Raw genomic sequence first — 16,696 nt, 5'->3', positions numbered from 1 at the left:
CACAGAATTCATACACGAAACAGTTTAATAAGTATATACAAGATAATTTTCACTATATTATTCTTATGAAAGATTAGATCTATATTTAAATCCTTATTTATGTTGTTACTAACACAAACTGATTGTTCAATATTTTTTCTCTAATATCCATTGACATATTTTTTTTATTGTTATATGCAATGAGTATTTAATAAATAAATTGACAATACTCCTTATATTATATTATTTTTAAAGAACAAAAGGAAAAATAGAAGAAAGAGAATTTCTGATGAAGGAAAACAAATCGTTGGTTGAATAATGATTTACAATGGAACAAATCGTTGGTTTAATATTTCTAGGACTTTTACGTGAAGGAGTAGAATCGAATTTTGGTTTAGACATGATTTACAATGGAGAATGGAAAAAATAAATATATCAATTTTATGTTTTTTGGAAAGAAGATGAATATTATTTTAAACCCATTTTTTTTCAATGAAGAAGATAAATATTATATGAAACCCACTTTTTTTCAATCTTGTATTTTAAAGGGAAGAATATGAATATTATATGAGTAAGTTAATGGAATCAGAATTTTCAATAAATTTTTGAAAGATTGAGTATTAGAATGGAGAAAGAGAATAGATATTTACCATAATTATCAATACACAATTTAAGGGAAATATTGATTACAACCCTATAAATATGGAACTGATTTTAAATTATATAATTAAAAATAAATTTTGAAAATACAATTAAAATAATATATCTTTTAATAAGTTTCTATAACTTGTAACTAAATTGCTATTAATGCAATTATCTAAAAGTGTTACTAAATTTTGTTAATTTAGATCTAATAATACTAGAGGGGATAATTTTCTCTTACAGAAAAGATTTAGTCCTTTACCCTTTGAAGATATAAACTAAAGTAAAAATTATCATGTACATACTTATTAGATTGTTTATTGCAAGTTATAGCAACACTTTTTCATAATTATTGAATTAAAGAAATAATTTCAAGTTATAGCAACTTTTTAAAAATTATTTTTTAAAATTAAAAAAATAATTTTGCATTATTATTAGTCAAATTATCTCCTAATTTTTAGTCTTTAATATTTATCTCTCCTCATTAACTCTTTTGTTAATTATGGTAGGAATAATTATTGGTTTCAATAATTATCTTTATTTATATTTTTTTAACTTTATCAATAATAGTTTATCTTCAATATGTACAGTGATAGATTTTCGCTAAATATCCATTACATACGTTAAATAAGTCATGTAATACACAACATCATTTTTCTTATTAGTTCTCACGTTCATAAAACTCAATTTCAATTTCATCGATACCAATTTTAATATCAATTTCATACATTGACAACTTAAAGAAAAAACATTGCGTAAGTATGAAATGAGTATATAAATTGGTTTCAACCAAATTTATTAATCTAATTCATGGATATTATATTATATTATGTACCATTTTCATACACTAAAAACAGTTATAAGAATACATCATTTATATGTAGAATCTTATATAAATCAATTTCATAAATTGAGACCCCAAAACTAAAAATTATTTAAAGTATGATTTTGTTATATATAAATTGATTTCAACATGATCGTATAAAATACTACATGAATACTAGGTTGTATACAATTTTCACAGATCAAAATTAAATTATTAACATATTATATTTATTGGCATCAGTTTTCATACGGTAATTCTACCATCAATATTATTGCAAATTTAAAATCCATGAATTAGAAATCAAAGATATTATACTACAATCCATAATTATAGAGAGATTGGGTAAGAAGGAACTATGGAGAGAGGAGGATATTTATTTTCCTTTTTAAAATTTGAATATAAATATAAATGAGGAAATAGGAAAAACATGTTCATTAATAGGTTTCATAATTTTAGCCACATAATAACTAACTCTCATTAAAGTGGAAGATCTTTTTTAACAAAAATATAAAAAATGTTTTTTCCTTAATCTTTTTTTTTTTTTTTAAATCTATTATTAATTTATTTTTCCTTTTTTTTTTCTTTTAAAAGTTGTTTTAGTTGCAATCTAATAAGTATTTTATGACTTGTAATATATAATCTAAAGATGTATATTTCTAGTTTTTCCCTAAAATGAAATGATGTGCACGTTAATTAGAAGCCTTTCAGCTAATTTTTTTTTTCTCCAAAGGAATCGATTGTCTTCCTTCTCTTTTAATAGTTGCTTTCTTTCGTGAAATATGCAAGTCAGTTCGTATAAGCATTGTTCTCTTTGATGAGATAAATGGAATGTAGGGTGGGAATTAAAAAAATTGAGAGCAAAATGCAGTTCTTGGTTCGTGGTGGCGCCACGTCATAAACTGATAATCCTCATGGCGGAGCCAAGGGATTCAACATCTACTATATATACATAAAAATATTTTTGACCATGTAAAAATAGTATAATTTTTCGATGAATGGGGTTCGGATGAACCTCCTGAATTGTATGTAGATCCGCCACTGTCCTCTAATATATATATGTAGATTTGATAGTACGAAAAAGGGCCTAAAATGTCCTTCAACTAGGTGAAATGGTGCAAAAATGTCCACCATCTACCTATTGGGCCTAAAATGCCCTTCATTCATGTCTACCTATTGGGTCTAAAATATCCTTCTCACTTACCTATTGGGGGCCTATTTTATCCTTTTATTTAGGTAAATTACATGAAAGACCATCCTTAAAACTTAATTACATATATAATAGTACTTTTTCGATATTAAAAAAATAAAAGTTTTTTGAATATATATAGCCATTTAAAAAATCAGAAAAGATACTTATAATTCTTAATTTAATTCAATAACTAATTATAAATTCACCTTAATTTAAGAAATCTATTTTCAGTCTTCAAATTAAAATTGAGAAAGATAATCCTTGCTTTCAAATTTTTTTCTCTCTTATATTCAAGATTCAAATATTTTTAAATAAATTAAGTATTCCATTATTTGCTTATGTATGTTTCGTTTTGTTTTCATGTGTTTTAATCATCTAATATTATTTCATTATCGTGTATTTTCAATTCTAATGTAACAGATTAATCATAATTTTTTATGAATAAATATTATGAAATAAAAATCATTATGTTGGAAGTAAGATATATCATGTATTTTTGTTGTATAAATATTACTAATGTCAAAGTCATATTATTATTACTATGATTATTATTATATTTTTTCATATAATTTATGGGATAAATATTCATGGTATATCCATTATGTCAAAAGTACTTTTCTTGTTAAAAATTATTTATTAAATATAAATATATATTTTCAGTATTACATGATATAAATTTTTTGTATCTAAAATACCATGTATGTTTATGGTATAAATATAATTTATATGGTATAAATATATCATGTATTTTTATAATATAAATATAATTTGTATAAAATTTAAATATATCATAAATTTTTATGATATAAATATATCATATATTTTTATTGAGGCATCGTGAAAGCAGGCAATAAAAATTAATATAAAATTTTGATATAATATATAAAAATGAATGAACAAAGGCTTCCATAAAAATAGGCAATAAATAAGAAATATGAAAAGTTAATATATAATTATTTTTCTATATATTAGAATCTGTTATAAAAATATATTTTATATGATATATCTGACAACAAAGTAATACGGCTATGTATATGTAATAATTTTTTAAAATGGCCATTTATATTGCTTTTCTTTTTATTTATAGATCAATTTAGAATGACCAAAAATTGATATTGTGCACTATTTATTTGGTTAATATTAATACAAATGATAGAAATTTTATGTAGTTTAATAAAGATAAGTTGTGGTATTATATAATTTTTCTTAAGTAAAAGGACAAAATAGCCCCAATAGATAGACAGAAAGAGTATTTTAGACCCAATAGGTAGACATGAAAGGCATTTTAAGCCCAATAGGTAGACAGAGATATTTTTGCATCATTTCACATAGTTGAAAGACATTTTAGGCCCTTTTCCGTTGATAGAAAGAACATATAAAAGCTCGGACATGCCAAATTCATGTTGATCCAAGACCTATCTCCCAAATTGAAATCAATCTTAAATCCAAACACTAGAGCATAAAAAGTATCAAAAAAATTAACCAGGAAAATGAGTCACGCAATCACACAAGCATTATCGGTAGAGGCTTAGAGCAAATGTAGATTCCTCCCTCACAACAGTAGCTTGTAGGAGGGATCCTCGTATCGTAACTGAATTCAGTAGACAAGTAACCAGATCAGAATTAGCAGATACACTGCAGAATCCTTCAAGAAAAGCCAGAATTTAGGTGATCAAACATAATGTGCTAGCTAGGTTTCACAACCCAAAAAGAAATAAAACCCCTGAAAGTATCTGAATGGCATCTGTTGTTCAACATTAGTAATAGACTAATAGTAGTTCAAAGGCATTTGCTTGTTTAGCGGGAAGTCATTTCTTTAGCATTCATCAGAACTCATGGTCAGACCAGGATAAAAAAAGTTTGTGCAGCACGAAAGCCTAAGGCACATCCCTTTTCTTGCAACTAGCACGCTTGACTAAAACGATAGAAAGGGCCTTTCTCGGATGTTTGAAGCCATACATCCTAAGTTCATCACCAATTTAAACCTAATATGGTATTTGAATACTATTTAAGAATTTGGGTCACATGGAGCCACTGCCATTGACCTGATCAGATTGCTTTGGAGAGTACTTGTCCATCAACTTAGCCAGTTCAAGGTCAAATTTCCTCTCAAGTTCAACCTCCTCTTCCCAGTATTTGCGTCTCAATGCAGCTATACTATCTTCATGAGTTCGCATCAGAGTCTCCCTCTCTTCTACAAACTCTTCCATTTCCTTATCCTGAAGTTTGATAAATTTTGCAACTTTCTCTGCCCTGAAATGCAAATGACAAATGAAATAAGGAAAATCTGGATCTTCAGAAAATTACCAGAGCATCAATTTTATAGATAAAATATGTCGGGCTGTGTAATATAAGGTCTGAGATTTCCCCTGCAATGCACAGAGAGATCACAACTACAATAAAGCTGAAGTGGTATCTGGGTTGAGGATCCGCTGACTTTTGTTCCAGTATTAGGAGAAATACTATAGTTTTGTCTCATCGCAAAACAAATGTGTGTGTTTGGATATGGGAGATCTTTGGGTTTTTCTTCTGGAAAAATAGTACTGAAACCCTACAACAATATTTATAAGGGTAAATTATTTCTGAACATGTGAAGTGGAAGGGTAAAATGATAGATTAAAACCATCTACGGACCAAAAGCAGTATTTTCGAATAATAAAAGAATTTATTCTGAAGAAGAATAAAAAGAACTCAAGGAATTCCTAGATAAAATATCTAGATGCAAAATTGTAATTGCCAAATTTAAAATGGGGCCAGGAGAGACTGCTTTTGCTCTCTGTACCGCCTGGTGTAACCACTAATTTTCATGCTGCGAAAACTAGATAGATCATCGTGAAGTTTCCTCTAACACAGCAGGAGAAAAAAAGGCAAAATACCTACCAAACTACAGGCACCAAAATGAAGCCTTCTAAAGAATATCTTACCTGATTCGATGATCCTCAACCGAGGAAGTATTTGCATTAGATTGTTTGATCATCTCACGCTGCTCCTGTTGTATCTTTTCGAACTTGTCCTCCTCAGCATTCCTGGCATTATGAATTATTTTGATTTGATCCTTGAAAAACTGTTCTTGATACTCCATCTACAGAAAGTATAACCAAATGAATCAGATTGTATGTAGAGAACAGAAATAAAGAAGAGGACAACATTCTAAAAGCACAAAGGAAAAGGGTTGAGGACTGCTTGCGCCAGAAAAAAGGAATAGAAAACACCAATGACATGAAAAAACAAAATCCAAATGCAGAGAGCAAGGAAAAGTTATACATTTGAATTCTATGAATAATTGAATATAAAGCAAAACAAAGTTGTTCTAGTGTCGAACGTAAGCAATATTAGAAAATTTCATATGCTCAAGATGCGGCTAGTGAGAGACACAAGACACAGCTTAGTTAATCATACATAAACACCGCTAAATGGAACTTAATATCAGAAATTACAATACTGAATTTATAATCAAAGAATATATCATCATTTAAAGACATGAGAGGTCAGTTAGTGCAGCATTAACCTATGTTGCTCCCCACCACCCACAAAAACAAATAAAAAAATTGCTGCACCGTGGCAGATCCTCCAAAAATGCACTTGATTTTGGAGGATCTGACATGCACCAGCCGGCAAATTTACAGAGTCCGAGTAACATTAGCATTAACATTTCAGAATCTGATCAAATTTCTATATCTGCCATTTTTTAACGTACCTCTTCCTTGATCTGTTCATGGTGCATCTTTGTTTTCAATCTGACAATCTTGTTCTCTTCCAATGTTTGACGGTGTTTTTCACTCACCAGACTGAGAGACTCTTCAAGAGCTTTAGCCTGCATTTGATGCTTAGCAGCTTTGCTCTTGAACCATATTAGTTGTTGATTATCTTCCCTCATCTGCTTAGCTGGATTCCACACAGTTTCTTTATATGATCTCATCTCAAACTTCAACCTCGATTTCCCTACAAACCACAAAGGAAATGAAACATTAACCGACATATTTGTTAAATACGGGGAAGATCAGTGCTTTTCTGAAGTACAGCAATTTGTTCAGAGAGAAAATAATCACAAATACCAGTTGAATGATGGTTAAAGTTATCTATGTCTCTTTTATCTGCCATGTAACCATAAAGTAGACGTTTCCCCCCAGGATAAAAGCAAACTGAGCGGCGTTCCCATGCATCTCTATCTCTTCCATTTTCAGAAAAATGCTCACTGAGCCGATCAGCCTCAATGTATCCCACTGCAGAGGCCTCAAAAATCAACAAACTCATGCCACGATGACCTTGTGGACCGTACGAATGTCGAGCCCTGACAGCAGCATAAGAGCTAAAATACTCAAGCAGCTCCTGATTTCCCATTCCAATCCACTGAGAAACGCAGCTCAGAGAGAGAGCGAGAGGAGCAGGGGTGGAGAAGTGTTAGACATCCATCCAATAAAGCGGTATTAGAAGTATATCAATCAAATAGAAGACAAATAATCACTCTACCTTGTCATTTTCATCTTTATCAAGCCTCGTGTTCATGATAATCACCATTGGTGGCCACACTATCTCTTTATCTTTAAATTCGATGCCATCCCATCTTCCATACACTTCACCTGAAGGTACAACAGAAGTACCTCTCTGACGCAGCTCTTCCTCCAAAAGTTCAGCAAGTTCTCTGTGTATTTTAACCCTTAATCCTTTTGTTTTTGCATGGGTCATCAATGATTGCAACCCTGTAAACCATTCAATTGCGCCTGGACCACCTTTGCATGCAGGGCAGTGCCACTGTCTTTCGGGATCATTAATCTCAATAACAGTCAAACTGTCAAGAGATTCAAAAAGTTGTTTGAACCACCGATTTTTCTTGCGCATCTCATAACTCATTTCAGCCACATCTGAATCAAAGTCATCACTATGAAGGTCATCATCACTTTCATCAAGAAAATCCAATTCATTATCCTCACCATCATGTTCACTAGCCTTATCATCATCAGCAACTGGCGAAGTATCCTTGGGACGAGCTGAGGCAGCTCTAGCAGACCAATCCCAACCATTCTTCAGAGCAGGAGAGACGGCAGCAGGGGATGGGAAGCCACCATCATACAGCTGCGGCCTTGCATGTTTTCGAGGATCATTAGGTGCAGACCAGTTATATCTAGAACCCCTTCCTGATCCAACATTGTTGCGCATTCCCAATTTCGGAACAACATCTGGATGACCCCAAGCTTTAGTATTCTGGTTTCCCCAAGGTTTTGGACTGGGATTCTGAGGAGAGAATTGCTTCCCAGCACAGCTTCCCTTGTTCTTGGGCTTCCTAGCATATACTTCCCATCCATCATTTTGTTCAGAGTTCAAGCCCATATCTCCAACACCTAGATTTATCTCATCAACTGTTGGTGTAGAGGTAGCTTTCTGCTTTGCTGATGAATTAGGACTCCCAACCCATTTGCTGGAACTCATCTTTAGATGAAGCTGTTAGCTGGAGATAAAAACATATGTATGATGTACTCATGAATCAACATTCAAATCCTGTGAAAATAAAACATAGGCAGTGCAATGTTTCACCAAAATAACATGCATCGCTGATAATTAGAACAAATAGGGTTACGTCCAAAATATACACTTGTGACAGGTTATATATGTTCTAATTTCACCTAAATCATCTCCAATATACAGACACCAGCCTATATAAATTAAACTGTAACTAGACAGAAGAGATTATGGTAAGGCGCCCAATTAGCAAATCTGAAAAAGGGAATTCCTCAAAGACCAACAGCAACTCCCCTGCCTAAATATTCAGCAAAAAGGAATAAACAGGAAGACAAGTGAGGAAACAAATGACGGAAAAAGAAAGGTACACTTAGAGAGAACAAAACCCAAAATATTATGTGTACTAGAGATGAGTTGCTAAAATACCATTTTTGATGGTCTGCAACGACACAATCTAAAATGGTCTTCTTATGCTCCAATTATGCATAACTAAGAGATAATACCAGCTTTTCTACAAGAACTGAACATCTTATAGCAACTCTATGAATCAATGTTTGTCCTCTGAGATTTCTTTTCACATATTAAAGGGAACTGCTAATGCATGAGCCACAAAGGGATATGAAAAAAAAAACCATAAAAGACACCATAAAAGAGCCATAAAGACACTATGAATCATCACTATCATACACCAATTCAATTAAATCTAAAGGAAGATTAGCCACTTATTTTTAAGATCTCATCTCCAGGATGAGCTGCCTAAAACACTGAAACACAATTCTCTTTTTATCCATAACTTTCCACTACTATTTTTTCTTTGTAACGCAGAAGAAAGTTCAAGGAGGTATTAACAAGAACCTTTTTCAAAGAAATTACTGAGTGAAATGCCAAGAAACTGAAAACCCAGAAAAACGATAACAAATCAACTCTATCTTTAGGTTTTTCACCAGAAAAAAAGTGAAGAAAGTGAAAGGCATTAATATCATAAGGGTAATCACATAAGGATGAATTAACCAGGAAAAAAGTGGGAAATACAAAGAATAATGACAAGTCGAAATCAGGGTCTCTCTTTATGCCACAGAATGATCACAGTTAAAAAAACGCATAAAGGGGTTTAGGTGTTCGGTCGCGTGAGAGTGAAAGAGTAGAGATTAAGGAAATAGCGAGGACCTACAATTGTGATTTTCCAGAGAGAATGATCGCCGGGGATACAAAGAGTAGAGTCGGAGTGAATGAGTGTGGACTGACTTAGCCGGCCTTTGCGCAAAGAGGAAAGGCAGAATTTGATAACTCCAAGAACCCCTGGTTTGTCTATGCTTTTATTTTTTTTTACCATCCGATGACCGTACTTTTCGACTCATAATTTTAAGAAAAATTTCACAAAATCACTAGTTAAGTTTAACTAAAATACTAAAAACCTTTTTAATTTATAAAAATTATAAATATTTCTAATTTATATTCTCTATTTAGATTTTTAGGTGGGGTACGTCTATCCAAAAAATTAGGATATATTAATTACCTCTAAAAGTTTGATTAAAAATGTTCTCTTCACCAATTTAATATTATTAATGTCTAACTTCGTCTTCTTTCAAAGTATTTTTCAAAAAATTTTACAACTCCAATGCTTGGTATTTAATCCCCCTCCTGCCCTCTCTTCCCCCTCCCCCTCTCCATATACTCACAAACAAACAGAAAACGAGAACATCGATGGCATCATTTGAACTTTACAACGTCGATAAATTGTTATGCAGACAAATAAATCAAAAAATCATCAATTTATCAATTGAAAAAGATATAACATATTCTTTTAAGAATAAAAACCTCTTCACACATACATAAACACGCAAACAGAAAATAATAACATCGACAACAAAGTATGAACTTTAAAAAGTCGATAAACAAATCAGTAATTCACCAACTTATCCTTTGAAAAGGTAGAACAAAGTAGTTTTGACATAGAAAAACCTCTCAGCACATACATAAAAACGCAAACAGAAAAAAGAGAATAGAATGGCATGATGTGAACTTTAGAATGTCAATAAATTGCTACAGAGACAAATAAATAAAAAATTTACCAACTACTTATCAATCGAAAAAGGTAGAACAAATCACTTTAACCTAGAAAATTCTCTTCGCACGTACATATACACACAAATAGAAAAACACAAGATATACCATTAATTTACCTCTCGTCGTCCTTCATGTTCTTTGTTCGATACAAATACATATTTTGTATCGCTTATATTTATATTTTTTATAGAAAAAAGTATAATGTAATGTATTTATACTGAGATACATAATTATGTACTGAAGATACATAATATATTTTAGTTCTCCGTGTTTGATACAAATGTATATGTTGTATCTCTTATATTTATGTTTTTTATTGAAAAAAGTATTGTGGACAACAAAATTTTATTAAATTAAAATCTGTACGAAATTTGAATTATATTTAATTCAAAATATATTAGTCCCAAATAAATATTGTGGATTAATATAATTGGATTAATTATTTAAGTTTAAATAAATATGGATTTAATTAAAGTCCAATTTTTATTGGGCTAGTCCATTAATTTGGGGTACAAATGATGAGTCCACTTTGCTAAATCCAAGGTATTATCATATTCTAGAGGCCCAAATGAGAATCACGTGTCGAATGACGTAGCATGCCAAGTCAAGTGAAGGCGCCAATAGGACCCTACAACGTGTCAAAATGATGCAACAAGCCTAGTGAAATCAAAAACCCATAAAAGGCGTCATGTCATTTGAATCTGATTGGTCAAAAGAAGTTTATATTTACTGTGACTCTTTACTTACTACAACTATAAATAAGGGTCTCATACTTCAAAAAAAGAAGGAACAACTCTAAGAAGAAGCAAGAGAAAACCCATGTATCAAACACCGCAATTTCTCTACAAAGCTCAAGTATTCAAATCTAGTTCATCAAGATTCAAGATCAAGATCGTAAGATTCAAGAACAAACCCAAAATCCCATGAATTCAAGCATAAGTCAAGATCAGATCCATCAAATCTGCAAATCAAGCTCAAATTCAAGATCAAGCTAGAAACTTTTGAGTTTATATTTGAAAAGGTGAATCGAGGAATCATAGAGATTGTAACACTCACTTATTGAAATCAATAAAGCGATTGTTGCGATATTTTTCTCATCCCGACTATTTATTTTCTCAGTCTCAAAACTTTACTGTCCAAAAAATTCTGGCACGCCCAATAGGATAATCTCTACCTCTCATCTCAACTTTTCCAAACTTCAATGATTGAGAAACTGAAATGGCTTCTAAGAAGGTCAATTCTCAATCAACTGGTTCTAAGGCTCCTGATTCAAAATTCTTTGCTGAAGTAGAAAACATCCTTGGTGTTACTTTTGGAAGTTTGGGAGCTATTACAAGGAGTAAATCCAACATGTTAGGACAACAAACACATCAAGTGTCGTCCGCGCCAACTCTAAGCTTTAAATCTTCAACCCCAAAAGGCAAGATCCCATGCAAGTGCTTCAGAAGAAAATATGGTAGAGTCACTTAAGAAGACTATAGCTCTACTTGAGCACTCTGTTTCTAAATACTCTGGCATAAAGAACGATGATTGTTCAACCAACTCATCATCTCTACTTATACCGTGTAAGTTGAGCACTTCTATGATCAACATATGTGATAATTCGTGTTACTCTCTAACATCTCCAGTAATTATGCAAGCCATGGTAACTGATACCTCATCTGTGGAGGAGCATCTTGCAAACTTGACGAGGTCAATTGAACGTCTCACTAAGTATGTGCAAAATCAAGACGCTCGGATTGATAAGTTGGCGGATAGGATGAATGTCTTAATAGACTAAGAGTCTATCCATGCATCTGGGAAAGCTCCAAAAGGTCACAAGATAGAACATCCTGTAAAATAAATACCACCGACTAAGGAGGTACAAGTTTCTTCTGAGGGAATAATCCCGATTGATTAATTGAAAGAGTTCATTGAAGGGACCCTCAAAGACAAGTATGATGTTGTCACCAAGTCTTCCTTGACATATGCCAAGCCCTACACTGCAAGAATTGATAGCCTCAAAATTCCTGTTAGCTATCAACCCCCCAAATTTCAATAATTTAAGGGCAAAGGGGATCCAAAACAATATGTCGCATACTTTGTTAAGACATGTAATAATGCCGAAACTTCCGGTGACTATCTTGTCAAACAATTTGTTTGTTCCCTAAAAGGAAATGCCTTCGATTAGTATATGAACCTTGAGCCTAACTCCATCGATAGTTAGGAGCAATTAGAGCATGAGTTCCTGAATTGCTTTTATAAATAAGGCGTACAGTTATCATGGTAAAGCTCATGAGGACTTGGCAAAGAAAGGATAAGCCAGTCATTGACTTCATCAATCAATGGAGAAATATGAGCCTAAACTACAAAGATAGGCTCAGCAAAACTTCTGTAATCAAGATGTGCTTCCAAGGAATGCACTGAGAGTTTTTTTATATGTTGCAAGGCATTAAGCCAAAATCCTTTGAAGAGTTAGCTACTTGTGCTCACGACATGGAGTTGAGCATATCTTCTGCTGGAAAGGGAGTAACGCCAATCCATGACCCCCGAAAAGGAAAGAAAAAGTAGGAACCAAAAAGATGGGGCAAGTTTATCCCCAAAAATGACAACAATGAATCCATGAATGTTAACGTATCTCCTGTGAAGGTTACCACAAAGGTGAGCAAGAAGTAAAGCATGAAGACAACTTCTTGAACACCTCTAAATCAGAAGTTAACTTTAACGGAGATACAAGAAAAGGAATACCTCTTCCTTGATTCTGATGTTGTTGATATTTTCAATGAACTCCTTGAGCATAAGCTCATTAAACTCCCAAATATGAAGCTGCCAGACGAAGCTGAAAGGAAAAATAACCCAAATTATTGCAAGTATCATAGGCTTCTGAGTCATCCTTAGGAAAAATATTTTGTCTTTAAGGACAAAGTCATATAATTGGAAAATGAGAAAAAAATCTTCTTCGATGATGGGATGGCCAGTTCTCATCAAATCTCTATTATTTTTGGCTTATTAGGTCCAGTTCAAATATGCATCTAGAAATATAAGAAAGAGCCATTAGAGCATGATAAGTCTTTGATTGATGAAGGTGATAATGAAGGTTGGACTCTAGTGACCAGGCATAGACGTAAGAAGATGAGTCTACAAAAGGAGTCATTCGAGCAGCCAACTAGAAGGAGGATGGTAAAAAAATTGAGAAAATAGAGATTGGTTAAGATTTTGAAGAAGATGAGGATAATGGAGCTTCACCACCAAAAACCACATCGTCCAGTGACTTTGGAAGAATTATTACCAAGTTGGTTTTGTGCAAAGACTGCTTATGTCAACCTTGAGACATCTTATTTTAATACTGCCAAAGAGGGGGCGAAGGGTGAAAATCTACCCATGGAAGTTCCTTCATCTTTTGGAAAGCTTGCTGAAACTCTTATCCAAGAGGCACATATATATGATACAAAAATCATATTTATAAATAACAATCTCCTACTTGGTGAAACCCTACACAATCATCCTTTGTAAATGGTTGGTCAAGTTCTAGGAAAGAAAATAAATAGAATCCTAATAGATGAGTGATCTTGAGTCAGCATCCTACCTATTCGTACAATGAAGAAACTTGGTATCACTACTGACAAACTTGACAAAAGCCATTTGATGGTCCAAGGCTTTAACTAAGGGGGTCATATATTATATCCTGGGTTTTGGCCTTAGAAATTTTTCCTTGAAAACCATTCTCCGGACCTAATACGACTTAGGGATATGAGCCATATGCTGGGGTACGAGTGGTATAATCCTATCGTAAGCTGACCAGTATTAGTTGGTGGGATGGTTTTGATCTTTGAAATGGTCATGACTTAAGGATATGAGTTATAAGGCTTGGATACGAGTCATATCAGGGACTTGTATGGTGAGCAGTGTTTGATCCTCTTGGTAATTCATTCTACTAGGGATATAGATCATAGGTACGGATCGTATGTTGAGGTTACTTGGTTAGATGAGTTCTATACTGAATAGTATCTGATCCAAGGTTAAGTCCTGGGTACGACTGGTGGGAACCAATAATAAGAAAGGGTACAACTCATAAGAGGGTCAGTCATATCCCTGTGATGGGTTTTTAAGGGACTTAAGTGGGGGTATTCTGAACATTTCCCTACTTACTCTCATTATGACCCATGACTTCTAATACACTTAGGAGGTTATTTACCCTATTATTCTATTTATTAACACAAAGAAAACTATTCCTAAACATTCAACAATTCTCTCAAGACCTTTTGGGGTAAGAGAGCTAGGGTTTCAACTTGGGGATTGCTTTAGGACTTGCTTTGGTTATTCTCTTCCATCATCTTTCTTGGTTTAAGGCATGTGTCTCTTACCTACTTCTTATTTCTAATAAGGCATGGATTTTATAGTTGTTTTCATGGTTTTAATATTGCATGGGTTATGATTTTCCACTAATAATTAGGGGTTTTGGTGTAAATGGTTTTGTTATGGTTTTCTATGGTTTAACTGTGCTTTTTTATGCATTAATGGTGTTTTTGGGCAATTGGATTATATGGTAATGGTTTAATGGTCTTTAGAATTGGTTTTGGTTATATTATACCCCTAAGGTGTTTGATAAAATGCTTATAAAGATATGTTCATTGCATTGACTTCTTTAAATGGAACTCTTGCTTGTTTTTAGCTTATGCATGAAACTATAAATGGTTTAAATGGTTTACAAAGGTTAAAGGTTTATTATTTTTTCTTGTGGAGTACATGGAAGTCTCCCAAGAGGTTAATATGGTAAACAAATAGGGCACTTGAGAGTCCTCTTAACCTAAATGGTTTGGCTATGGATAAATCTTGCAAGTATAGTTGGTATGACGATACCACTAATAAATGGCCTTGGTTAATAACTGGTAATTGGATTTGTTTGGATATGGTTTTAATTTAGTCATTAAATATGTAACTAAGCCATGAATGGTAAAGGTTCTGGGGGAACCAAAACTGGAAATACATATTTGCTCATATAAGGGGTCTTTGATAGACACGTGCGAGTGTCATGTTTTATATTGGAGGGATGTACCAGTCATCCCATGGGATATCTCCTGGTCGTGAAGCTACACACACTGGGACTCTTTCAGTAGGGGGATCTGAACCCATATGACCCATGGGTGTGGTTAGATGTAAATGCATATTAAATATGGATTCCCTTTCCTGGCGCTTATATATATGTATGATTGTATGCATAGTGAATGGTTTTACTTGGTTATTTAAATGACATTACTTTATCCTTATCCTAAGATACATGCTAGTGGTCATTCGCTAACCCATCTACTGGCGGCTATATATCCACGCTATGCAGGAACCGACCGTTTGACTCCTCCTATATAGTGATTGACTCGGGGATAATATTTGGATTGAAGTGCTGAGCTTTCATCTTTCTAGAAGGCTCTATTTCATGATATGGATACTTTTAGACATTTTGTTTTTATTTTGGATATTTGCTTTTTTCCATGAGGGCATGTCCAGACTGAATAATTGTATTATTTTGGATAAAGGTTTTGTGGTACTTCTGGGGGTTAGTATGGGTGGGATCAATATTGGTGTCAGCCTTGGCATTGGAATAAGCTGGGAGGCTGGCATCATTGGACATAATTTCTTACTGTTCTATCATATTACATTTTATGATTGATTATCATGTTATGTTTTGACATTCTCATTGGTTTGGTATGGTATGGATGGTTGGGTTTAGTACGATTAGACTCGATTGGGTCGGTCACGGTCGTGATCCTATCCTAGAGTCTTGATGTGAATAATAATGCTATCTTGTTATATATTTAAAATTCAATCCATCTAAGGTTATATAAGGTGGTTGGGTTGGGTTTAGGGGGCTGGGTTGGGTTTAGGTGGCGGTTCCCGATCCTGGTCGGAATTGGGATGCCCATTATATCTAGGCCCTGGTTTGGGTCATAACAAGTTGGTATCAAAGCTTTAGGTTTATGGTCAACTGAAAAGTCCACAAAGCTGTGTTGAGTATAGTCTCTTTTAGAGATGTGTAGTGCGCCACACTCATAAGAAAGAGGGTGCAAGACATTTAGGAATGTTTCACTTTCTTAAAATTTTCAGTCCTAAAATCCTCTCTAATCCTTGGTTGTTTATCTTTCAGATCATGCCTCCTAGATCTGGAATATAAAGGAATCCTTCTGCCTCATCTAGGGATAACGCGGAAGGGGTACCTCCTATGTCTGGAGTACATCTTCAATCTCATGGTCCTATTCCTGATTGTACTGGAGTACATCTTTGATTTCATGATTCTATTCCCAATTGTACTGGTGTTCCTCCTACTTTTCCTCAGGTCCCTTAGGGTAATGTGGCGAATACGAAGTTTAGTTAGTCTATTCATGTTATTGCTTAGATGGTTGTTGCTCAGGCTGAGTGAGGTGCGGCTAGTTTTTTGTCTGCTAAGGCCACGAGGGTTGGTCATTTATAAAGATAAGTCCTCCTAATTTTATAGGAGTAAAGTTAGAGAAAGACCCACAGGGTTTCTTGGATAAACTAGAGAAGATATTTTGGGTTATGCAGGC

At 33.5% G+C, this 16,696-nt stretch overlaps 1 protein-coding gene across 2 annotated transcripts; it reads right to left on the bottom strand.

The window, feature by feature from the left end:
- Positions 1-4,251: 4,251 nt before the first annotated feature.
- On the bottom strand, positions 4,252-9,464 carry LOC107870710 (protein SUPPRESSOR OF GENE SILENCING 3). Of its 2 annotated transcripts, none has more exons than XM_047413036.1 (6): positions 9,261-9,464; positions 7,107-8,082; positions 6,692-6,986; positions 6,334-6,578; positions 5,561-5,718; positions 4,252-4,889 (listed from the first exon to the last, which is right to left on the bottom strand). In XM_047413036.1, exons 2-6 carry the CDS (start codon positions 8,061-8,063, stop codon positions 4,658-4,660), a joined length of 1,887 nt encoding a protein of 628 aa, XP_047268992.1. In that variant the 5' UTR covers positions 8,064-8,082; positions 9,261-9,464; the 3' UTR covers positions 4,252-4,657. The 2 variants fall into 2 exon arrangements, with proteins under 2 accessions (XP_047268992.1, XP_047268991.1); XM_047413035.1 differs by having other exon boundaries at positions 9,265-9,464.
- Between the last annotated feature and the right edge of the window lie 7,232 nt (positions 9,465-16,696).

The sequence above is a fragment of the Capsicum annuum genome, chromosome 5 (assembly GCF_002878395.1).
Source record: "Capsicum annuum cultivar UCD-10X-F1 chromosome 5, UCD10Xv1.1, whole genome shotgun sequence".
NCBI lineage: Eukaryota > Viridiplantae > Streptophyta > Magnoliopsida > Solanales > Solanaceae > Capsicum > Capsicum annuum.
Note: the sequence above shows the minus strand (reverse complement) of the source record. Positions and strands in the feature narration are given on the sequence as shown.